Source organism: Prionailurus viverrinus, chromosome D3 (assembly GCF_022837055.1).
Source record: "Prionailurus viverrinus isolate Anna chromosome D3, UM_Priviv_1.0, whole genome shotgun sequence".
NCBI classification, from domain to species: Eukaryota; Metazoa; Chordata; class Mammalia; order Carnivora; family Felidae; genus Prionailurus; species Prionailurus viverrinus.
The window spans coordinates 16,853,305-16,877,938 of record NC_062572.1 but is presented as its reverse complement, the minus strand read 5'-3'; the positions used below and the strand labels follow the sequence as shown (position 1 = coordinate 16,877,938).

General features: G+C 42.8%; 2 protein-coding genes and 1 pseudogene across 4 annotated transcripts in view; 2 read left to right on the top strand and 1 right to left on the bottom strand.

The window, feature by feature from the left end:
* The window catches only part of RNF10 (ring finger protein 10), a 65,006-nt gene extending 63,338 nt beyond the window's left edge, over window positions 1-1,668 (bottom strand). For all 3 annotated transcript variants that reach the window (XM_047827060.1, XM_047827063.1, XM_047827061.1), the window contains exon 1: window positions 1,045-1,668. In XM_047827060.1, the coding sequence (XP_047683016.1) occupies window positions 1,045-1,201 (157 nt within the window). In that variant the 5' untranslated portion in view covers window positions 1,202-1,668. The remainder of the gene's footprint in view (window positions 1-1,044) is intronic.
* Window positions 1,669-2,604: 936 nt separating this feature from the next.
* Window positions 2,605-3,159, top strand: LOC125149503 (40S ribosomal protein S7-like; annotated as a pseudogene).
* A 1,952-nt stretch (window positions 3,160-5,111) lies between these two features.
* On the top strand, window positions 5,112-23,177 carry COQ5 (coenzyme Q5, methyltransferase). Its single transcript, XM_047828678.1, has 7 exons — window positions 5,112-5,325; window positions 10,057-10,206; window positions 14,080-14,301; window positions 18,530-18,636; window positions 21,146-21,234; window positions 22,231-22,342; window positions 22,423-23,177. Exons 1-7 carry the CDS (start codon window positions 5,124-5,126, stop codon window positions 22,522-22,524), a joined length of 984 nt encoding a protein of 327 aa, XP_047684634.1. The 5' UTR covers window positions 5,112-5,123; the 3' UTR covers window positions 22,525-23,177.
* Window positions 23,178-24,634: the final 1,457 nt, after the last annotated feature.

The window sequence follows — 24,634 nt, the reverse complement described above, 5'->3', positions numbered from 1 at the left end:
TGAAGTAACATGGAGAACATTCCACTCGACTCTGCCAACTCCTAAACTCTTGGCTTCTCAGCTTTTTCCTTCTTTAGAGATGAACAATTCCACTTTGCTGGACAGGTTAATAACTGGAGTATGGATAAGAGATGTACAAACCTAAGCCAGTACCTGGCACATGGTGAGCCCTCAATAAATGGTAACTATTATCATGACGGTCATAATTTAATAATGAGAGGCAGGACTACAAAAATGACAAAATCTTCCCTGTAAAAGGACACACTCTAGTGTGTTAGCCCTCCACTAACACAAGGAAATAGGCATGATGTGTGTTTGGTGCATAATAGCTGTCAGATACTCTTCCAAGCTCTTAGCTCATTTGTTTTCTGAGATAATTTACTTAATTCTGATTATCTCCACCTTTACAAAAAAGGAAATTCAAACACTCAAGGTCTGGCAAATCTAAAAAAACTGAATCACAGCTACTGCTCGTAACCACAACTCCACACTGAACAAAACCATTCAAGGATGACTCCTCTTCAACAAGAGGGATGGATCTTGGGCCAGGTTATTAAACATGAAATTTGAGTGTCAAAAGTCCTTGGGCCCCACCCTCCCCTGTTTAAACTTGAACACTATCCAAGGCTAATTCAACATTAAAGGGTAAAACAACTTAGTGGTTTAGGAGTGTGGACTGGTGAGTCAGACAAAGCAGGTTTTAAGTAAGGCCTGCTGTGAGGCACATACTAGCTGGGTGACCTTACCTTTTGTGAACCTCAGTTTCCTCATCCGCAAAATGGGGATAAAAGTAGCACTTAGTTCACCAATCTCTTCCGAGTAGTAAAGCAAGGATAATGCAAGGATTCACATAAACCACGCTGTACAGTATTCTTAGTGTTAATTTTTAAATAATGAGAGCTATAGGAAACGGGAGTAAGGGAAGAACGACAGTGGAAAGCGGAGCTGTACCTGGGTGACCCAGACACCAGAGCGAGGATCCCCCCCAGCCTTCGGGACAGTCACCCCCACCCCCCGCCCACCGCCCTGGGAGCCCGCCCTTACCACTCTTGGGTTTAGACTCGCCGGCCGGCCCCGCCGAGGCGGAGCGGGGCGGCTGTTGCCCTTTGCTGCTGCCCGAAGAGGCGGAGGAGCTGCTGGAGCCGCTGTTCTTGTCCATGTCGGAAGCGGTGGCGGCGGCGTTGGGGGAGCTCTGCGGCATCAACGGGGGCCTCGGCGGCGGCGGCGGTCGGAGCGGAGCGGGCGCGGCGGGGACCCAGGCTCATGGCGTTCGGGGCCGGCGGGGGTCGGCGGCGGCAGCGGTTCTCGGCCTTCATGGCGACATTTTTCCCTGTTTCCTTCCTCGGCTTCTCAAACTGGAAAGAGAAGCAGCGGGCGGGGCTGTCGAGCCCGGCGGCAGCGGCGGCAGTGACAGAGAAGGAGGAGGCCGGGGCTCGGAGGTCCGGGCCGGGCCTGGCGGGGCGGAGGCTACAGGGGAAGGGGAGTCGAGGGAAGGTGTGCGAGCCCCGCCGGCCGGCCGGACACGCTCTCCCGCCGCGGGGCAGGGGAGAGGGCTGGCTGTCTTGGTGTCGGGGACCGGTGTCTCCGACACAGCGACCGACACTCGCCTCTGGGCCGAGGCCGAGGTGCTCCGGGAATGGCGACGAGTCGCCAAACAGCATCTCGAAGAACCCGGATGGACTATATATATAATGGCGATGTGGGAGTGAAGCCCTCTGGGAAATGTAGTTTTCTGTCTACATCCGGGCCCAGTGATTCCACCCCCTCCCCCCTCCCCCCACCCCCCGAAAAGATGATGGGACTTGTAGTTCAGGTTTTAGCTTTAGAACGCTAAGAATGTGTATAATAATATGCACTACTAATAACGAATCCAAACATTGGAATACCTGTGAAATCCTTTTATTTACTCATTATTTAATTTGTAGTTCTTATTCTAGTATTAATATCAATTTATTCATAGTCCTTATTTTACCTAATAATAATAATAATGACAAAACCTTACATGTAATATCATTTTACAACACTTCATACAAAATTTCATTTCATTGTTAACAAGTCATTTATTAATATAAGTCATTGTTAATATTACATTTCACTGTTAATAACATTATGAGTGCTTGTCATTAACAGGCATTGCACTGTGGGTTGTATGAATCATCACACTTAATCCTCACATTAACGCAAATATAAAGACAAGGAAACTGGCTTAAAAAGCTTCCATCGATTACCCACGATCACACGGCTAATAAATGATGTTCTCAACTACCTATGAGATAAGCGGTTCTCTATTTTACAGATATGGACACTGCGACTTAGAAAATCTTGTCACATCCATCTGTACTTTGGAAAATTATAAATGATTCCTTCCAACCATAGCAGTGAGATCCGAAGGATCACATACAAACATCATTAAAGAGATGAACAAATAATTTTTCAGACTAACCTCAACTAGTTAGAAACCTATCATACGCCCGGCACTGTGCTGAGCACAAGGAATGCCAAAATATATTCATATTGAGGTCTTTTAATATATTCAGTTTCCTAAGTGAATTAAGCAAATAAGAAACTACAGTGGCTAGGCCAGTGCTCATCAAGGGCAAGGCCATGTTCAGTTCGCACCCAAATATCATGAAGCCGAATGGCTATGGATGAGTCCAGCACCTTCGAGGCTCTATTTGAGCTGCAGATGAACACGTGTTCAAAGCCCAGCTAAGGGAGCCAAATGTAACAACAGCCAAGAAAACTTAAGTTAGTGGTGGTCAGAAAGCTATTATAATCTTTGTTTGCATTCCTCAACTTAAATCTTTCCAGAAAATCCAAGTCCAGCTAGTAAGTAAACTGGAGGAAAAGTTCAGTGGGAAGTATGATATCTTTATTGCCCAGAGTTGCCTGAGCCAACTCAAAAAACGCTGTACAAAAAATAAGCAAGCGTTCCACACTCTGGCAGCTGTGCACGATGCAATCCTGGAGAGCTTAGTCTTCCCAAGTAAAATTGTGCACAAGAGAGTCCACGTGAAACTGGATGGCAGCCAGCTCATAAAGGTTCATTTGGATAAAGCATAGCAGAACAATGTGGAACACAAAGGTAAAACTTTTCCTGTTTATAACAAGCTCACTGGCAAGGATGTTAATTTTGAATTCCCCGAGTTTCACTTGTAAACAAAACTAACTGGAAAACATATCATTCACAGAAAGCAAGCAAGCCAGCCAGCAAACTACAATGGAAAATGGTAGTAAGAGCTATAATAGGGGCACCTGGGTGGCTCAGTGGGTTAAGCGTCTGACTTTGGCTTAGGTCATGATCTCATGGTTTGTGAGCCCCGCATCATCAGGCTAACAGTGCCTGCCTGGGATTCTCTCTCTCCCTCTCTCTGCCCCTCCCCAAATTGCACATGCACGCATGCGCATGCTCTCTCTCTAAATAAATAAATAAACTAAAGAAAAAAACCCTCTAATTCCTTTTAAAAAGAAAAGAGCTATAGTAAAGTTAATACAAAATGCTGACTGTAGCAAAGGCTCCAAGGAGAGAAGTACAAAGAGGTGAGGGCAGGTAGAAGAAGGCTTCCCAGAGAGGTGTCACTTGAGCTGAGCATGGAAAGATGAGTGGAATTTCAGCAGTCATATATGAACAAATAAATAGACAAAATTCTGGAATTCCCCTAATTGGATCCTTTTTGGCTCCTTATTTATCATCACATGTGATACAAAACATTAGTAAGTACTGTATGTATAAATCAATCAATTTCTTGAAATTAAGTTTTAACTGAAATTAAGAAAATTAGGTACTGATCTCATATTTTTAAATTTCCTTAAAATGCTTGTCTTGCTTCACTCTTTGCAGTTTTTTCCCCACAAATCATATTGAAATGAGAGAACAGGTACATAATGTTGGTCTGAAAACTTACTTTGATGTCTAGAAGGAACAGTCCCAAATCCTGAGCTCCATCCTTATATATGACTAGATAAGGAAGATATACTACGGTTCCTTGATGAATTTTTATTTCCTTTAACAACAATGTGAGAACTCTGATTACATGGATGAATCATTCCTTCTATCACTCTTAAAAATAAAAGAGAGGGAAAGAGGAAAAGCCTGTGCAGTTCTTCCAAAAGAAAGCAGTGGGTGTCCATCTGTCAGGCTACACATTAAACCAGGAAGGGATTTTTCATTTTCAAAATAGTTTCTTAGGGTCCTTGGCGCTTTCTCCTTGTGAAATATTTACAGGAAACATACATTTAAAAAGAGAATCAAAGCAGAAACATATAGAAATCCAAGCAAAACTCACCACCTCCATCCTCTTTTGAGCAAGATGGTCTACATTACCCTTTCCATAAAAAAAGAACAGGAAAATCTGGGGTTGAAGTAAACATCCATGCTCTGCCAGTTGGTGCTAAAAGTGTAGCTTTGTGACAGCAGAAGAGGGAGGGTGAGTGGTGATTGTGTCTGACTCGCTAAACAGTCACCAGAGCTTTCCTTCCCATTTATGAACTTCTTAAGTTCAAAAAATGGAATGACCAAAGAACAGCCTTTCATATGTTTATTTTTCAGAGTAGTCTAGCATATGTTTCTCAAGAAAGGTCTGCGAATTCTTTGCATCAGAATCATCAGAGAAGCTTGTTCAATAAAGATTCCCAATACCCATCCCAGATTTACAGATTCAAAATCTCTGGTATTGGGGGCCCAGGAATCTGCATTTTAAACATCAAACTAGGTGATTCTTAGGCACATCAAAGTTTTAGAGAATTGACCTTGTAATCTACTTGGAAACCACACCGTATCTCAATTTCCTCCTTCTGCATCAGAAAACCAGAGTTACTGTATATCTTGTGAGTTAGCATTCACACTACTGGTTGACAAGATTCAGAGACATGGCCGCTGAGACGCGACTGGGGGCTCTTCCTAAGGTCCCTTCATTTCTGGTAAATTCTATATTCAACGTGGGAAGAAAGAAAAAGGATTTCGGGTGCTCAAAGACTAGCCTCTGGATCCCAGAGATCATGCATAGCTCTCTAGTAAAGGGTTTCAGGGCGCGTTCGATCACTACTGTCTCCTACCGGCCGCCGTCGACCCTCTAGTGATGCAACATGACGTACGTTCTGGCTGCTGTCACCCTACTGCCAAGATGGCGGCCCCCATGAGCTGCGCTCTCTGGACCTATTGCGGTAGTAGGTGGTCGCGGCTGATGCGGTGCTGCGAGCTCCCCGGGCTTCGTAGCTCCTGGCCTGGGGGTCCGCTGGGTGCGCGGCAATTATCCCAAGAGAAGCGGGCAACGGAAACACACTTCGGATTTGAGACTGTGTCGGAGGAAGAGAAGGGGGGCAAAGGTGAAAGGGGCGAGAGGGCGGATGGAGGGATCTATTTGCGATCTAGTTTCTTCTGCTCAGCTAGGAGTTGGTTTTACGTCCTGTTGACCCGTATGCCGTGGCCTGTGCAGTCCTGACCTTCAAGGAGTCACCTCAGCCTGACTCCTCAGAGCTTAGATGCCTCCTCTTATTGAACACAATAATTCTCACTAAATCCCATCAGTTGGATGTTTATGATGTGCCAGGCACCATGCAGATATTATTTCCACTTCTCATTTCAACCTCCCGACAGTGGGTATTGTTATGCCCAAGTTACACATGAGGAAACTGAGACTTAAAGATCAAACAACAATTTGCCCAATTTAACATGGTGGAACCAGCATTCCAACTCAGTTTGGTGTGACCACACAGCTCATGTTTTTCACCTCTTGCTGAAGGGATGGACCATTTTTTCTAGAAAGGAAGAAGGAAACTAACTTCTCTGGACCTCAGCTTCCAAGTTTTATATGTAGGAATAATAGTAACCTTTCTCTTAGAGTTATAATAAGGATTAGATTACTTCATAAGTTAAAGTATTTTGAACAACGCCTGGCACTTCATAACTGCTAGATAAAGGTTAGGTATTGTTGAGCACTTTCTTTGTGTCCATTGTGCTATAGGCATGGGAAAGGAAAAGAACTATTTTAAAACTCCCATCTGTACCACTTATAATGGGGAAGGTATTATGCCCATTTTACAGATGGGTATGGTGAGGCTCTGAGAGTTTCCTTCACTTGGCCTATGGTCACCCAGGAAATAAAGAGAAAGAATTCACAATGGAATGTCCCATCCTTCTAAAGACCACTTCGTTGTCTTACCTCTCACCTCCGCCTTACTAAATACATAGCTTTACTGTAGTAACTCTTTGAATATTTATTTTAAATTAACATTTATTTCACAGAACTGTGAATCCCCAGAAAGCTAGTACAGTGGCTCATTCATGTCTATATCTTAGTTCTTGATGCACATTAAAAGCTTGATAACTGCTTGTGAAATAAGAGGAGCCAAGTAAAATGACAGTAAACTTTTATTAAGGACTTGAAACATTTTTACCTACTTCACATTAATTCTTACAAATACAACCTTATGAGGTAGGGACTAGTAGCCGGATATTATAGATGGAGAAACTGTTGAAACAGAGATGTTACGTCACTTGCCCAAAGTTCTGCTCATAAGTGGCAAAATTGGGGATTTGAATTCAGGTGGGTTGCTTCCAAAATGATAATGCCTAACCTCTGTATTGTACTTTACAACATATAAACAACATCTCACACAATGACAAGCAAGGAAGAAATTACCCACTGAGCTAAATCTAGATCTCCCACTTTGGGAGCCAACATTGAAGTGCAGGCAGTCTTCCTCTTGCACACTATTGCAGGACTATAAAAATGACCATGCACGCTGAAATCATGATCTTAATTATCAATGAGAAAAATTGCAACTGTTCCATGACCTCTAAAAATTATTGAACATCAGGGTCACCTGGCTGGCTCAGTAGGTGGAGCATGTGACTCTTGACCTCAGGGTCATGAGGGCATAGAGCTTACTTAAAAAAAAAATTGTTGGGGCGCCTGGGTGGCTCAGTCGGTTGAGCGCGACTTCGGCTCAGGTGATGATCTCACAGTCTGTGAGTTCGAGCCCCGCTCCGAGCCCCGCGTCGGGTTCCATGCTGTCAGCTCAGAGCCTGGAGTCTGCTTCCGATTCTGTGTCTCCCTCTCTCTCTGCCCCTCCCCCGCTCATGCTCTCTCTCTCTCGCTCTCTCTCTCTCTCTCTGTCAAAAATAAATAAACATTAAAAAAAAAAATTGTTGGGGCGCCTGGGTGGCTCAGTCTGTTGAGCGTCTGACTTTAGCTCAGGTCATGATCTCACAGTTCGTGGGTTCGTGCCCCGCATTGGGCTCTGTGCTGACCGCTTGCTCAGAGCCTGGAGCCTGCTTCAGATTCTGTGTCTCCTTCTCTCTCTCTGCCCCTCTCCCGCTCACGCTTTGTCTCACTCTGTTTCTCAAAAATAAATATATGTAAAAAAAATTTTTTTTAATTATTGAACATCAAAAACTTCCTCACTGTTAATTATAAATGTATAGGGCCAATGAAACAAATAGTAAAGTCAATATTTACTTAGCACACTATAATTTAAAATTAGGTTTAATTTGTTTTTATTCTTTTTTTTTTTTTTTAAGTGGGCTACACACCCAACCTGGGGCTTGAACACACAACCCTGAGATAAAGAGTCAGATGCTCTACTGACTGAGCCAGCCAAATGCCCCCAGATTAGGTTTAATTTTAACTTATTTAATGTAGGGGCGCCTGGGTGGCTCAGTGGGTTGGGCATCCGACTTTGGCTTAGGTCATAATCTCACGGTTTGTGAACTTGAGCGCCATGTCGGGCTCTGTGCGGACAGCTCAGAACCTGGAGCCTGCTTTGGATTCTGTGTCTCCCTTGCTCTCTGCCCCTCCCCTGCTCACACTCTGTTTCTCTCTCAAAAATAAATAAACATTTAAAAATATTATAAAGATGTAACACATAAAAAAAATCTTATTTTAATATAGTTAGGATTTTCAAATTTAAAATTTTTCAATTGAGTTAAAATTCTAATAAAATTAGAAACACTAAGCTGTTTTATTCCTTCATAAAAAAATGAACGAAGGGTAGTTTGAACAGTGTTTGCTACCTTCTGGTCATATATTTACAATAGGGAGCAAGCAGCGTCTCTATGCCTTGGCAAATTGCCATACTCCTTTCTCAGTTTCAATCAGCTTGTAACATTTTATCTTTTCACTTTCAAGGGCCATGAAATATCTCCAGGAATTCCTTTAGTGTGAGATTTTTTCACTGGCATCATTTCCTCTGGGACATCTTCAACCTTTTGTCACAACCACATCCTCATTTATGTCCATAAGTTCATCTTCACAAAGTTTTTCCAGCTGCGTAGCTAGAGTCTCTCGAGTATCAACGTTGTCAGCTGTTTCTCCTATAATCCCATGGACGTTTCACTTCCAGTATTACCACTTTTCACTTCTTTGCGGTGCTTTCATTTTCGTTGGCCAATTTCCTCTTTTTTTTTAATATATTTTTTTAACATTTATTCATTTTTGAGAGACAGAGACAGGGCATGAGCGGGGGTGGAGCAGAGAGAGAGGGAGACGCAGAACCTGAAGCAGGCTCCAGGCTCCCAGCTGTCTAGCACAGAGCCCAACATGGGGCTCAGACTCAACAACAGTGAGATTAGACCTGAGTTGAAGTCAGACGCTTAACTGACTGAGCCATGCAGGCGCCCCGGCCAATTTCCTCTTTGAATTACCTAGTTTTGTAAAATGCCGCATGTGTTTACAACTGAGAGATAAGGAGGTAACACAACTACATGCTTTGCTGTCTGTGTGTGAACTGAATGACTGATGTGCAGTGACCTAGCAACCACAAACTTAAAGAAGTGACATGATTGGTTACTGATCATGATATGTCTGTTATTTACAGATTGATTTATGAACTGAGGAACTACCAGCGGAGTTTGCACTGTATGCAATTACTCACAGTTTATATACCATTGGAACTGAATGATGTTGCTGGGGGACTGATGTTATTTAACTAAGCCACCATAACTGAAATTCATGTATATCAGAACCATGCAAAGCAAAAATTGCTTATACTCAGGGGGTTGAGCCTTAGTGTCCCTCAATACCCCAAAAGATGTTCAAAAGAAAAAAGCAAGCTTGGAGATCCTGGGGTTGAGAAAGGCGCTCAAGATGGAGTTAAAGGAGGAGCTCTGCAGTGTGCTGATTCAGCAGAGGACAGTGATGGTTTGGATCTATGCAGCACATTTCATCTGAAACTCAACGCGTCTCTCCTTCATTACCTAATTTAGCCTTATGGCAGGGTGATAGGGAGCTGACACTGAGTTTTTCATCTTATGCGCAGAGAAACAGGTGTAAAGCAATTAAATGTAGCCTGTGCTTTAAAGTGTTTTGGATAGTAAATTCCTTTTCCATTTAGCTCAGATTCCACATTCACCCTTGATCTTATTAGATTAATGAGGAGAAAATTTAGTTGGGCCCTCTGCAGTGTGGCTTGGCCCTAAATTGTACCTGTTGTTTTTCTGTGATCCCAGCAGAGATGAACTGAGACTTTCCCGTCTATTAGCCATGTCTTTCCAATGGTTTTGTTGTTTTTCTACTATAATAACCATTAGAAAAATTCCATACACCGCCCCCCCCGCCATCCTCTAAGAACTGGAAACCTATTTAGTACCAAGTAGGTGTGTGGCATTATTGAGGCATTGGTCCTAGATAAAGGTAACTAAAACAGCAGAAAAGAGGTTGGTTTCCTACCTAGAATAATTTAAGCCTTTTTAAAAAGAGGTTAAGGGGTAGATTGAGGGGGGCACCTGGGTGGCTCAGTTTGTTGAACGTCTGAATTCGGCTCAGGTCATGATCTTGCGGTTTGTGAGTTCGAGCCCCACATTGGGCTTGCTGCTGTCAGCACAGAGCCCACTTCGGATTTTCTGTCTCCCTCTTTCTGCACCTGCTGCACTCTCTCAAAAATAAATAAACATTAAAAAAAAGGGGGGGGTAGATTTGGGCATCAAGCATTATAGCTTAACTTCAACAAAGACAGGCAACTTCAGGGGAGAAAAGCTTCATCCTCTTTCATTTAGGACTTCCCCAAGTTAATCTTGTTAATAGCACAATTAATTGTGTTGTATTTCTCCTATGTCAGTCTATCATGTGTTTGAAAGTGTGGCCAAGAAGTATGATGTGATGAATGATATGATGAGCCTTGGTATCCACCGTATTTGGAAGGATTTGCTGCTCTGGAAGATGCGCCCGTTTCCTGGGACCCAGCTGCTCGATGTTGCTGGAGGCACAGGTAATGTCCAGTTGAGAATCCTTGAGTATCCTGAGCATTATTTTACGGAAGTTAGTGTTTCTTGTTGGAATGAGCTAGCTTAACTACCATTAGGCTGAAGATGGTAATTGAAAATCAATATACTTCTTTCTTTAAAATTTTTTAATGCTTATTTATTTTGAGAGAGAGAGAGACAGTGTGCATGGGGGAGGGGCAGAGAGAGGAGAGAGAGTGGGGGAGGGGCACAGAGAGAGGAGAGAGAGAATCCACACCACTGTCAGCACAGAGCCTGATGTGGGGCTCAAATTCATGAAACTGTGAGATCATAAATTGAGTCTAGATCAAGAGTTGGATGGTTAGCCCACTGAGCCACTTAGGCACCCCCAAAATCAATATACTTCTAAGAAACGTTTAACTAAATATCACTCAAAAGCACAAAATATCAACTTTATGCCTATCATTTTTCTAAAATGCACAGGTTACAAAGTAAATAGATTACTTTTTACTCCAGCAACATCTCACCCTCTACTTGACCATTTTCTTTTCTTTTTTTATTTATTTTTGAGAGAGAGAGAGAGCACGAGCAGGGCAAGTGGCATAGAGATAGGGAGACACAGAATCTGAAGCAGACTGCAGGCTCCAAGCTGTGAGCTGTCAGCACAGAGCCCGATGTGCGGCTCGAACTCACAAGCTGTGAGATCACGACCTCAGCCCAGGTCGGATGCTTAACCGACTGAGCCACCCAGGCACTCGACCATTTTATTTTCTGTTTAACCTTTAATCCACTTTCCCTTTTTCTTTGGGGGGGATGCCCTTTACAATATTCCATAAGCTCTCTAGACAACCTTTTCTGCTCAATCCACTATCACATCAGAAATCAAAAGCTCAATTGTGTTTTGGTTTTTTTTTGAGCAGCAGGCAAAAGTTTATTAGAATATAAGATTAGAAAGAATTGTAGGAAAACTCTCTTTACAGACAGGGGATGTTTGAAAGTGAATGCCCCAAAAGCTCAATTGTTTATATGTGGTTCTTTGTTACTTGGTGCACACTAGGCATTTGGGGAGAAAATGTCACGGGTTTCTAAAATGCATCTTGGGATGTTATCAAATGGTTCATTTACATGTTAAATTACATTAGAATAATGTGTCATACAATGTAATAATGTCATAATCTATACCAATTGAATAATATGGAATAACAAATTATAGAACAGTCTCCATGTGTGAAACACGTTTATGTCTGGTCCTCTCCTCAATGGAAGCTCAGAAAGCAGTAAGACACCTTGTTCAGTGGAAGACAATTTAACAGAATCTATTAAAATTTAGAATCTTTAGGGGCTCCTGGGTGGCTCAGTTGGTTAAGCATCTGACTTGTGGTTTCAGCTCAGGTCATGATCTCAAGGCTTATGAGATCCAGCTCTTCATCAGGCTCCACGCTGATAGTGCGGAGCCTACTTGGGATTCTTTCTCTCCCTCTCCCCCTGTTCCCTGCTCCTGTGTGCTCTCTTTCTCAAAAATAAATAAAACTTTTGTAAAAATCTAGAATCTTTATAGTCTAGGATCCTATAATTCCAATTCTCCATGTGTAGTCTAAAAAAAAGAAAAAAATAACTTGCACAAAGATACAGATATAGAAAGGGTTCAGTCAGAGCTGCTTACATCTGTGGCTTAACCCATAACATTACTGCATACTGGCAACTGCCCATTTAGAAAATGTAATTAGAAGGTAATCCCATATATTAAAAAAGACATTTTAAAAATATATAGCTACAAATATGCTCACTGCATCATTTTTAGTAGTAGTGAAAAATTGGAAGTAACCTATTTCTGCCTCAGTAAAGAAATTGTTTTAAATTAAGATACATCCCTTCTACGAAATATTATGTAGCTATTTAAATGAATGCTATAAATACTGGTGGAAAGTTCTCAAGGACATATTCAGTGGGAAGAGAAAGAAAACAAGTTGTGTAACTGTGTGTAGAATATCCCTGTGTAGGTTTTAAGTTGTTTTATAGGAGTACGTATAAAGTACTTAAATATATAGAAAAGTGACCAGAGAATGACTAATTTGTTGCAGGGACTGGAAAAACTTAAGATATATTTCTTGCAAATAGAGTAAGGATAACAAAGACAACTTTATAACAAAGGAAATGCGATCCTAGAAAGCACTGTTTTGGCCCAAACAGTATTTACCTGGTCACGATAACATAAACACTTTTGATTTTCAGCTTTTAGTCTCTAACCAACAAAGCGGAGGAGACATAATTATAGCGGTAGAACAAACAATGTATGTTATCAGTCATGATGGCACTAAACTTCACACAATAGAAGGCTGAAGGGGTTCAAGAGGTACCATCTGTAGCTGATGAAATAGAAATAAAATATTAATTAGTCTGTTACTCTAGTTTACAAAGGGATCTGTAAGGAACTATGAAATGTGATACAAATATATTGGGAAGATGGAGGCAACCAGAGAAGAGGGGCGGGGCATCATTATAAGCACGGTAAGTAAAGAGCTGGAACCAACAGAAGGAACAGCTGAAAGAGTTGAGAAAGATGGTCTCTGGGGAGCTGAACTGGGCATGGGAAGTGGTAGGGCAGGGAACCATTGCTGGTAACTATACCCTTATGTTGCTTTCCTAACAATTATTAGAGACTAGAAGGGCTTCACACTAAGCACTTGACACTGGCTGTGTCTGGAGAGGGTATGGAGAAAGAATGGAACTTTTATGTTTTCTTCTAAATATTTAGATGAGTCTTTTGTAGTGAGAACGTATCCATGCATTATTTATGCTATTTTTTTTTTTAAGTTTTGTTTTTTGTGTTTTGTTTTTAAGTAGGCTTGATGCCCAGCGTGGAACCCAGTTGGGGGGCTTGAACTCACGATGCTGAGATCAAGACCTGAGCTAAAATTAAGAGTTGGATGCTCAACCAACTGAGCCACCCAGGCGCCCTAAAAGGTTTTTAAGAATATTAGAAGTTAACAGGGAACCTGGCTGGTTCAGTTGATAGAACATGCAACTCTTTTTTTCTCAATTTTTTATTTTAGAGAGAGAGAGAGTGAGTGAGAGAGCACAAGCAGGGGAGGGGCGGGGGGGGGGAGAGAAAGAGAGAGAGAGAGAGAGAGAGAGAGAGAGAGAATCCTAAGCAGCCTCCACACTCAGCACAGAACCCGACTCGGGACTCAATCCCACGACCCTGGGATCATGACCTAAGCCAAAATCAAGAGTTGGATGTTCAACAACTGAGCCACCCAGGTGTCCCAAGTGTCTGACTCTTGTTTTCAGCCCAGGTCATGATCTGATCTCATGGTTCATTGGATGGACATGTCGAGCTTTGCGCTGACAGCATGGAACCTGCTTGGGTTTTTCTCTCTCTCTCTCTCTCTCTCTCTCTCTGCCTCTCCGCTACTCCTGTGTATGTGTGTGCTCTCTCTCTCAAAATAAATAAAATAAACATTAAAAAATAAAATGAAATCTTAAAAAATATATTAGAAGGGACACCTGGGTGGTTCAGTTGGTTAAGCATCCAGCTAACTCTTGGTTCCAGTTCAGGTCAAGTTCTCACAGTTTGTGGGTTCGAGCCCCATGTCAGGCTCTGCGCTGGCAGCACAGAGCCTGCTTGGGATCCTCTCTCTCCCCCCTCCCCTGTTTGTGCTTGCTTTCTCTCTCTCTCAAAATTAAATAAGCTTTAAATGTATGTATATATATATATATATATATATATATGAAGTTTTTAAAAATTGATGTTAGTAGTTACTATATAAATGAAGAGAAACTTCAATTTTTGTACACTCCTCAAATCTTGTCCCTTTGTATCTCTGTTTGGGTTTTGGAAATGCTGGGGTTTTGTTTCTATTTGTGTTTGCATCTTTCCTCTTGTTGGCTTTCCACAGGTGACATTGCATTCCGGTTCCTTAATTATGTTCGGGCACAGCATAAGGGAAAGCAGAAGAGGCAGTTACGGGCCCAGCAAAATTTATCCTGGGAAGAAATTGCCAAAAAGTACCAAAACGAAGAGGACCCCTTGGGCGGTTCCCGGGTTGTGGTCTGTGACATCAACAAGGAGATGCTAAAGATTGGAAAGCAGAAAGCCCATGCTCAGGGATACAAAGCTGGTAAGTCAGTCCTACAGAAAGTAGACACTGCAGAAATGTTTGTGTCCTTTTTGTTTTTCGGGTTTTTTTTAACATTTATTTTTGAGAGACAGAAAGAGACAGAGCATGAGCAGAGGAGGGGCAGACAGAGAGGGAGACACAGAAACCAAAGTAAGCTCCAGCCTCTGAGCTGTCAGCACAGAGCCCAAGGCAGGGCTGGAACCCACAAACCAGGAGATTATGACCTGAGCCGAAGTCAGACACTTAACCAACTGAGTCAACCAGGCGCCCCATTTTTGTATGTTTATGAAATGAGATATATAAAATGTTGAAGAGCTTTATTTTTCAGCTTCCAAAAACGTACAGATAGGCAGGAATCAACGATAATTTGCATGAATCCAGTTTGTATGCTGTTATGTACATTATTTCAGCAACCCAGGGAGTTAGATTATCAGCCCCATGTGACTGAGCGGATAACCAAAGCCCAAAAAGTTGAAGTGTCCTACTCAATTCACACAACTTTTAAATAGGCAGACCCCAATTTGGAGCTGAATCTTCTGATCTTAGCCCTTAGGCCCTGAGATAGTTTTGCTTTCAATTCCCGGCAACTCCCTGCTGACCCCAGTGTCCTGTTTTTGAGCCACATCATATCCCATCAGTACTCAAAGGGGTTGACAGATGTGGTAGCTGAGAAGGTGCTTTGCCCCTAAAGCAGAAACTTGTCCTTCAGACACAAGGAGTGCAAGCAGCTGACAGCCTCCAGCTCTTACAACTTTTAGGCTCTGCCTCAGCTTCCAAGTTGGGCTCTTTTCTGGCAGGGCTCCAGAGCTCCCTATTGGCTTGGGTAAGGCTTTATCAGATCTGCACTGATCTGTAGGCTTTCTCTGCTCAGTCTTGCTTCCTCTTCCTTTTATCTTCCCTGGGTGTTCTCCCCTGCACTCCCCCTCCAAAACAAACAAACAAACAAACAAAACATTTGCACTCCTCCATCATCTCAGCATGTTTCTTTCTTTCTTTTTTTTTTAATTATTTTATCAGCATCTGTTTTTCAGGGGCCCCAGCTGATAAAGAAACACCCATAAACAGTACTCTCAGCAGCAGACAGGAGAGTGACTGCACATCTCTGGGAACCCACTGCAACCTGAAAATGGACAGTTTGTGCCCTGGCTTAAAGACCTAGATTTCACATTTCGCTTTCTGTTTGTTTTCATATTTTAAAATACTTTCCCCCAGTTTTTTCCAAGTAGAAGTGAGGATCCGGCAGCCACACCACCGTTTAGCTCACTTTTCACAGCTGCTGCACTGCCCTCTTCCCAGCTCGCCAAGCACTGCAGGCAGCCACTGTGTGAGACAGTGGGATAGGACAAAGAAAATAAAGTCCCTCAGGTCAACATCAGCGTTCCTGGCCTCCCCTTCCCCCACCAGGAGTATCTATGGTTATTTTAGTTCAATTCTTCCTCCTCCTCCTCCTCCCACCCCCAGAACAAGCTGCCTAGACGAACAACCCACTTGGCCTACAAGATGAAGGGCTCTTTTGTTAACCATCAACGCTGATCAGAAAGCAGACAGTCCCTAGTGTTTTTAGACAAAGGCACTATGTTTCCTTACTCCTACTGAAAAACGTGTTTCCCTTCCCTCTGGTGCTTAGCCGTAAAGAATGGAGAACAACGAAAGAAATGATAGGCAGTGTTCCATTTCTGGATTCACCTCTTGCATACCATAGCTTGCCCTTCAGCCTCTCCCAACTGCCAAGACAAATCCACTGGCATAGGAATTACCAAGTGCTGCATAGGACAGTTTTTTATCTTTCCTCCTGGCTTTGTCAGTCTCCGATAATGATGTCTTTGTAAAAACTCTCATGCAAAAAGAGTTGAAACTAAGGAGGATCCTAGAAATTATTTTGTAATAGTAAAAGTTAATGTGAAAGGCATATTTATGTGTAGCGCTGTTTATTTGTATGTTATGTGGAGCACTTCTTCCCCAAATGTAAGCTTGGTGGGCTGGAGCTTTAAACAAATTATTTCATAGGTTATAAAAGTGGTATATTTGGGAGAACTTTTGGATTTTGGAAAAGTATTAAGAAAGTAAATGTTACCTATAATTGCAAATCATTTTCATTTCCTTTTTATGAAATTAAAGCCTTCCTGTATATACAAATTTAGTATCCTGCCCTAATACAGCATTGTATCATGAGATTTTTCTATGTCATTAAAAATTCCTTAAAATCATTATTTATTATATTCTCCTGTATGGATGTGAATCATGAAGATTTCACATAACCAATTTACATAACCAATAACCAACTGATCTTTCATTTTTTTTCTAGTGTTTTTGCACATTGCACAGCATTGTAACATCCATATTTGTAAATTTTTGCATGCATTTGTTAATGTTTTTACCTTCTATGTAACCTTGGACAATTGTTTAAACTCTTTACATTTCAATTACTTTATCTATAAAATGGAGAGAATAGGGACGCCTGCCTGGGTGGCTCAGTCAGTTAAGCGGCGTCATGATCTCGCGGTTCGTAAGTTCAAGCCCTGCATCGAGCACTGTGCTAACAGGTTAGAGCCTGGAGCCTGCTTTGGATTCTGTGTCTCCCTCTCTCTCACCCTCTCATTCACTCACACTGTGTCTCTGTCTCTCTCAAAAATAAATAAACTTTAAAAAAATTTTTAAATAAAGAGAATAAAAACCACCTTATAGTAGGAGGTAATATACCATAGCTGTTGAAAAACACAGGCTCTGGGATAAAACAACCTGAGTTCCAGTCCCTCCATATGACCTTGGGTAAGCTGCTTTAACCTTTCTGATATCAGCTTTGCTCATCTAAAACGTGAGGATGATAATAAGAGCTATCCCATGGAGTTGGTATGAGAATGTGATACGATAATGTATTTAAAGTGATAATACAGACCCTGCCACCAAGGGGTCGGAGCAGTTGCAATGATGATGATGATGATGATGTCATCAATGTCCTCCTCCTAAAAATCAAATAGCTGGGTCAAAGGGTATGCTTATTTTTATTTTATTTTATTTATGCTTGTTAACTACTGCTAGTTTGCTTTCCAGTAAGGTTATTTTCATTTACCGTCCTCTACAGAGCTTTCCTTCTATATCGCATTTTATGTCTAATTCACTGCAAGTTGGGTAATACTAAAGCCGAATCAGTATCCTTAGAGGACATAGCCACCGTTATAGGGTTCCCTTGGGTGTTTTCTGAATTTGTGACCAGACTTGGGTCTTGACCCTTTAATTCTCCAATAGAACCAATATAACTAGGCTAAATTGTGTACTTAGAATACTTCCAATGACACTCTGATACTCTTATTTTTTTATTTTTTAAAATTATTTTTAACATTTTATTTCTTTTCAAGAGAGAGACAGAATATGAGTGGGGGAGGGGCAGAGAGAGAGGGAGACAGAATCCACGAAGCAGGCTCCAGGCTCTGAGCTGTCAGCACGGAGCCCAACCTGGGGCCCGAACCCATGAACTATGAGATCATGGCTTGAGCCAAAGTCAGACACTTAACCGACTAAGCCACCCAGGTGCCCTTTAAAAACATTTTTTTTTAATGTTTCATTTCCTCTGATACTCTTATTAACTCCACTTTACAGATGAGGAAACCAAGTCAAAGTAGTTTATTCAAGATTATATAGCTAATAAATGGTGAAGCTGGAGTTAGAACCCGGGCAGTCTAACCCCAGGACCCGGGATCTTAACCACAGTGCTTTACACAAAACACTTAGTTGGGTAAAGGTTGCTTGAGGGTGGGCATAACTAAGTATTCATCAGGTTTTACTCTGAGACCCTTGGGGAAAGAACTTCCTGCTGACTTCAAGAAATCAAATCCTCAGGGGGACAGGACACCTTGAAGACAGTGGCCAGGAACCCAGTGATGAAGGCAGACGTGTGATGGTTGCTGATACCACATGTATGGTATTTGCCCAGCACCAAACTGTTCTCCATTTCTCCCACACCAACTAGGTAGGTGTCCAATGATTCAGTTCAATTCTGAGACTAATCCAGAGTTAGTCTCAGATTCCACAGATTTAGAGGCTCCGTACTATAAGACTCCCCCCACTTGAGAAGTCAGCCATCTAGGGGGTGTCCAGGCTGCCCATGAATCTGCCTGGCTGACTACACAAATTGGGGGGTTCCCATGATGCCCTCCTCAGGTTTGACAATTCACTGGGTGCAGAAGAGACGGCTACCCAGACTGAGACCAGAAATGATTTTCTCTTTCAGGACTTGCTTGGGTATTGGGAGATGCTGAAGAATTGCCCTTTGATGATGACAAGTTTGATGTTTACACTATTGCCTTTGGGATCCGGAATGTCACACACATTGATCAGGTATGAATGGCTGCATCGTCAGCTTGAGTGACTCTCACGATATTAGATCTCCTGGAATGGCCCCACGGAAAAGGAGGAAGGAGGGAGAGCTTCTTCACTTGAACCAGCTCTTGAGTGGAATGACCATGTCAGGCTTAGGGCCTTCAATCCTTGAAGTTGCCAATTTTCCTACTCACAAAATTGAAAAAGACCAAGACCACAGAGCAGATCCTCATAGAAGCCTTTGTTGCTTGGGTTGGTATTCACATCTTTGAGCTGTCTGTCTTGCTCTGGCATTCCATCTGTTTCCTCTCATTTGAGAAGTTGTCTGACTCTGTGAGTTTGCAGATCAGTGGCATTTCCAAGGCCAACACAGAAAAAGGCAAACACTATTTTGGCAGAAGGTAGCTAGAGTAATGGGTTCCTCTTTAGGGAGAAGGGAACATTCAGCTTGTAATCTGACACAGCTTTTTGTTCTTTTTTTTAAGGTTTTAAAGTAATTTGTTTATTTATTTTGAGAGAGGGAGAGACAGCATGAGTTGGGGAGGGGCAGAGAAGAAGAAGAGAATCCCAAGTAGCCTCCATTCTGCCAGCACAGAGCCTGATGCTGGGCTCAAACCCACAAACCATGAGATCATCACCTGAGCCGAAGTCAGATGCTTAACTGACTGAGCCACCCAGGCGCCCCTATTTTTAAGTAATTTCTGCACCCAACTTGGGGCTCAAACTCAAAACCCTGAGATCAAGAGTCCCATGCTCCACTGACTGAGCCAGTCAGGCACCACCTGATGCAGTTCTTCTTTATTTCTACTTCAACATTCTATCCCAAAGCATTTGAAGGTAATAGGCAAGGTGCCACGTTTTGGTTCTATAATGGGGGCTCTAGTTATCTGGTTTCTCTGCTTTCGGTGGGACTTTTTTTTTTTTTTAATGTTTATTTATTTTTGAGAGAGAGAGAGAGAGACAGTGTGGGCGGGGGAAGGGGAGAGAGAGAGGAAGACACAGGCTCTCACCTGTCAGCACAGAGCCTGACATGGGGTTTGAACTCACGAACCGTAAGATCATGACCTGAGCTGAAGTTGGACTCTTAACCGACTGAGCCACTCAGCCACCTTGGTGGGACATCCTTATGATGCACTTCAGCTTGGTTTTTATGACCTGCTTGTGTATGTAGCCAGTTTATTATTTTAATTAAAAAAAATGTTTTTGAATAGGTTCAAAGTACAAAAAGGTGTATCAGTGAAAGTATGCCTCCTATCCATGTGTCCCAACCATTCAGTGCATCCTCTCCCTCCAGACAATCACCAGTTTCTTGTGTCAATGTCTTTATTGTTTTTTTCTTTTTTTATACAAATATTAGCATATGAAACATTTTGCTCATTGCTTTTTTTCCATTAAATATGTATCTTGGAGGGGCACCTGGGTGGTTCAGTCAGTTGAGTGTCCTACTTCAACTCATGGTCATGATCTTGTGGTTCAGGAGTTTAAGCCCCGCATTGGGCTAGCTGATATCAGCACAGAGCCCACTTCGGATCCTCTGACCCCCTCTCTCACCCTCTCCTCCTCTCCTGCTCACATACACACATTCTCTCTCTTTCTCTCTCTCTTAAAAATAAACATTTATTTTATGCATATCCCAATAGATGCATTTCTATAAGATAGGTTCCTTGAAGTAAAATTGCTAGATCAAAAAGGATATCCACTGTGATTTAAATAAGTAATTGTAGGGATGCCTGGCTGGCTCTGTTGGTAAAGCATGTAACCCTTGATCTTGGGGTTGTAAGTTTGAACCCCACGTTGGGCAGAGTTTACTTTTTTTTTTTAATGTTTATTTTTGAGACAGAGAGCGCAGCAGAGGAGAGGTGGGGAGATACAGAGCATCCAAAGCAGGCTCTGTGCTGACAGCACCAAGCCCGATTCAAGACTTAAACCCATGAACCATGAGATCATGAACTGAGCTGAAGTAGGACACTGAACCAACTGAACCACCCGAACCACCCAGGTGCCCGAGAGTTTACTTTTAAAAATAAAGAAAAAAGGGGCGCCTGGGTGGCTCAGTCAGTTCAGCATCTGACTTTGGCTCAGGTCATAATCTCAAGGTCCGTGAGTTCAAGCCCCATGTCGGGCTGTGTGCTGACAGCTCAGAGGCTGGAGCCTGCTTCGGATTCTGTGTCTCCCTCTCTTTCTGCCCCTCCCCTGCTCATACTCTGTCTCTCTCAAAAATAAACAAACATTAAAAAATAAAGAAAAAAAATCCTGAAATAAGCTTTTAATAAATAATAATTGTAAAATTGGCCACCATGTGGTTATACCAGTCTGAATGCTCCAAGTAACCTTCTCTTCGTGCCTATAAAATTTAGAATAGTGTAGGGTTATCTCTGCTACTACAGCTTTCCAGCTAAGAATGCACAAGGGAGCTATGGGAAATGCTAACTTTTATAATGCCCACCGAAGCTCGAGCTGTCTTGGCCTCATGGAATTGAGTGAGTTCTGCTGAGGAGTATGTTCTCTTGTTCCTTGTCTTGCTCAGGCACTCCAGGAAGCCCATCGAGTCCTGAAGCCAGGAGGACGGTTTCTCTGTCTGGAGTTTAGCCAAGTGAACAATCCCCTCATTTCCAGGTTGGCACTGTTAACAGGGCTTTATTCTCCTTGTCTAGCCAAGGGCTTCCCATCCCCAAGTGGACAGAAAATAGCCAGTAAGCTAGAAGCATGAACCTCATAGTTCAGAGTCTCTAGGGGACACAGTGCCACCTCAGGTCAGCCAGTTCTAACGACAACACCTAAGCCAGAAGAATTTCAAAGGCTCAAGTTGGCCCACAGATGTATTTTGACTCATCGATTTTTAAGAAATTGACTTAGATGTTCATATTTAAAATTTTTTTTTCAACATTTATTTATTTTTGGGACAGAGAGAGACAGAGCATGAACGGGCGAGGGGCAGAGAGAGAGGGAGACACAGAATCGGAAACAGGCTCCAGGATCTGAGCCATCAGCCCAGAGCCCGACGCGGGGCTCGAACTCACGGACCGCGAGATCGTGACCTGGCTGAAGTCGGACGCTTAACCGACTGCGCCACCCAGGCGCCCCTAGATGTTCATATTTAAAAATCAGGAAGTTTTACATGAAAATTTCCAGCTTCAATTGAGAAATCAGATGTATGGCAACACTGAGAAAGCACTTATTCCCACATGGCAGTAGTCAGAGCTGAGTAGTGCTTGTCCCTTCTCCACTTCTTTTTAGATTTACTTATTTTGAGAGAGACAGAGCACAAGTGGGGAAAGGGCAGAGAGAGATGGGGACAGAGGATCCAAAGTGGGCTCCATGCTGATAGCAGAGAGCCCAGTGCAGGGGCTCGAACCCATGAACCTGCGAGATCATGACCTGAGCCGAAGTCAGACACTCGACCCACTGTGCCACCCAGGCGCCCCACGCCTTCTCCACTTTTATGCTACTTCCTAATTGTACCTTGTTACTCCCTATTGGTCTTGCACCTGGCCCGCATCGCTTATTTCAGGTACTGACCCTACAAGGCATTTGGATTTATGACTCCAGGCCTAAAACTTCTTGCTTATCAGGGGTCATGTTCTAACCTTAATCTTTCATCCTTTTCTTTAGGCTTTATGATCTGTATAGCTTCCAGGTCATTCCTGTCCTGGGAGAAGTCATCGCAGGAGATTGGAAGTCCTACCAATACCTTGTAGAGAGTATCCGACAGTTCCCACCTCAGGTACAAAACCATAATTTTACAACAAAGGGCCTAGAGTTTAAATCCAGGTGATCCTTGCTGTATCTTTCTTTGTGTTTTAGGAGGAGTTCAAAGAGATGATAGAGGATGCGGGTTTTGAGAAAGTGACTTACGAAAGTCTCACATCAGGCATTGTGGCCATTCATTCTGGCTTCAAACTGTAACTCCTTTGCTGTTCTGGAGTGTGTACCAGTCACATCCTGTCGAAAGCCTGGAAGTAAAGGAAGTGAGACCAGTAGCAGAACATCTCCTCTTAAGGAGGTGGGCCTTGGACTCATGTTCTGATGTGACCAATCTCCAAGTGGAAGAACCAGATTCCTGTCACTTTGTTGCACCTTTCATTGGGAGCTGCTTCAGGCCTTCTCCCAGAGGTATTTGGTCTATATTTTGTGCTCAACTCCTGCTAATTTTTCTTGGCTGTGCAGTGTGTAGTTGAGGTAAAACTTCTCATTTTTTAAGTGTATTTGTAGCTTCTCTGCTGGTGCTGCCTTCCAGAGGGATAATGAATCATTTGAACCCAATGATTATGTGAACTAGAAAATGTCCTAGCTGTACCTGAGTCAGCCTTTCAGCCTAGGACTAAGTCTGGGGCCAAAAACCAGGGCCCAAGTCAGAGGGTTAACAATCACAACTAGAATTATGAACTGAACCACTAAAGGAGTTTACAATTTGTGCACTATTTGTTATTTCTTCTTGGGGAGGGATCAGTGAGGGAAATATATTTTTGTCAACACTCACTCATTCCTCTTCCACCAAAAACGACTACTGTATCCTCAGTGCCTGTCATGAAGAAAACAATAAATCCTTGTTGAAAGAATAAATGTACCAGCCAACTCCTGCTTTTGTGTTTTATATGGAGAGCTTCCCACCCTCTCCCCCCCCCCCCCGAGAGAGAGGGCGCACACACAAGCAGGAGAGCAGGAAGGGGAGGAGCAGGGAGAAAATCCCAAGCAGGTTCCACTCCCGGCATCAAGCCCAACATGGGGCTCAATCTCACAACCTTAAGATCTTGACCAGAGCCAAAATCAAGAGTTGGACACTTAACTGAGCCACCCAGGCACCCCTCGAGAGCTTCTTTATCAGAATACATTTGAAGGGTTCTATAGCCAATAAAATTATAAAAGTTCGAAAACTATCTAGCCTACCCACCCTCTCCGCCCCAGTACTAAGGGGCAGAGCTGGGCAGAGCACTCATCTCCTCAGTACAGTCTACTGTTTGATGTTAAAGTGAGGCCATAAATATTGTGAAGTGAATGAAGCTTATGGTTTTTAAGGGATTTTAGTAAGAAACTGCAGAAAGCAACCTGTGAATTGGCTGGCCACGTATTAATTGTGGTGAACTTAGTTCAAGGGCATTTCAGAAGCCTTCAGGTATATGCTACATCTTGGTCCAGCACAGTGGGGGTCAGTTATGTACCTTCACTCACAAGATCTTGCCCTGTCATTGAAAAGCTTTCAGGGGCACCTGGGTGGCTCAATCAGTTCAGCATTTCGGCTCAGGTCATGATCTCACGGTTCGTGAGATCAAGCCCCATGTTGGATTCCAAGCTGACAGCGTGGAGCCTGCTTGCGATTCTCTCTCTCTTCCCCTTCCCGGCTCACAAGTATACATTCTCTAATATTAAAAATAAATAAAGTTTTCAGACACACAGCTATCTATATACAACTATCTCAAAGAATAGCAAAAGAACATTTGACAAGCCTTAACCCTTAGAAAAACTTTTAGCTTACATTTTCTCAGCCAGCTGGCCTTTGAAATTACAATTAACAAGCAGAGACACTGGAAGGAATTTCATAAACCATCAGCCCAGTTCTATCTCCCTGGCAAAGTGGTTTTCTCACATCTGAATCAAAAACATAGGGGTACCTGGGTGGCTCAGTCAGTTAAGCATGACTCGTGATTTTTGGCTTGGGTCATGATCTTTCCATTGATGGGATCAAACCCTGCATTGGGCAGCTCTGTGCTGACAGCACAGAGCCTGCTTAAGATTCTCTCTCTGCCCCTCCCCTGAACCTGCATACTCTCTCAAACATTTAAAAATAAAATAATTAAAAACTGCCACTTTCAGACAGTAGATATGGGCCTGATCAAATTAGAACTCCCCAATGTCCAGCCATTTGTGGACTTCTACCAGCTCTAGGATCTATTGCCGCCAGACTATTTGGAAGCAGAGATAACTGAACAGGACTGATACAGCTTTAAAAGCTTCAAATCGAAATATAGAAAGAGGAGAAAAAAGAGGAAATATAGAAATATAGAAAGAGGAGAAAAAG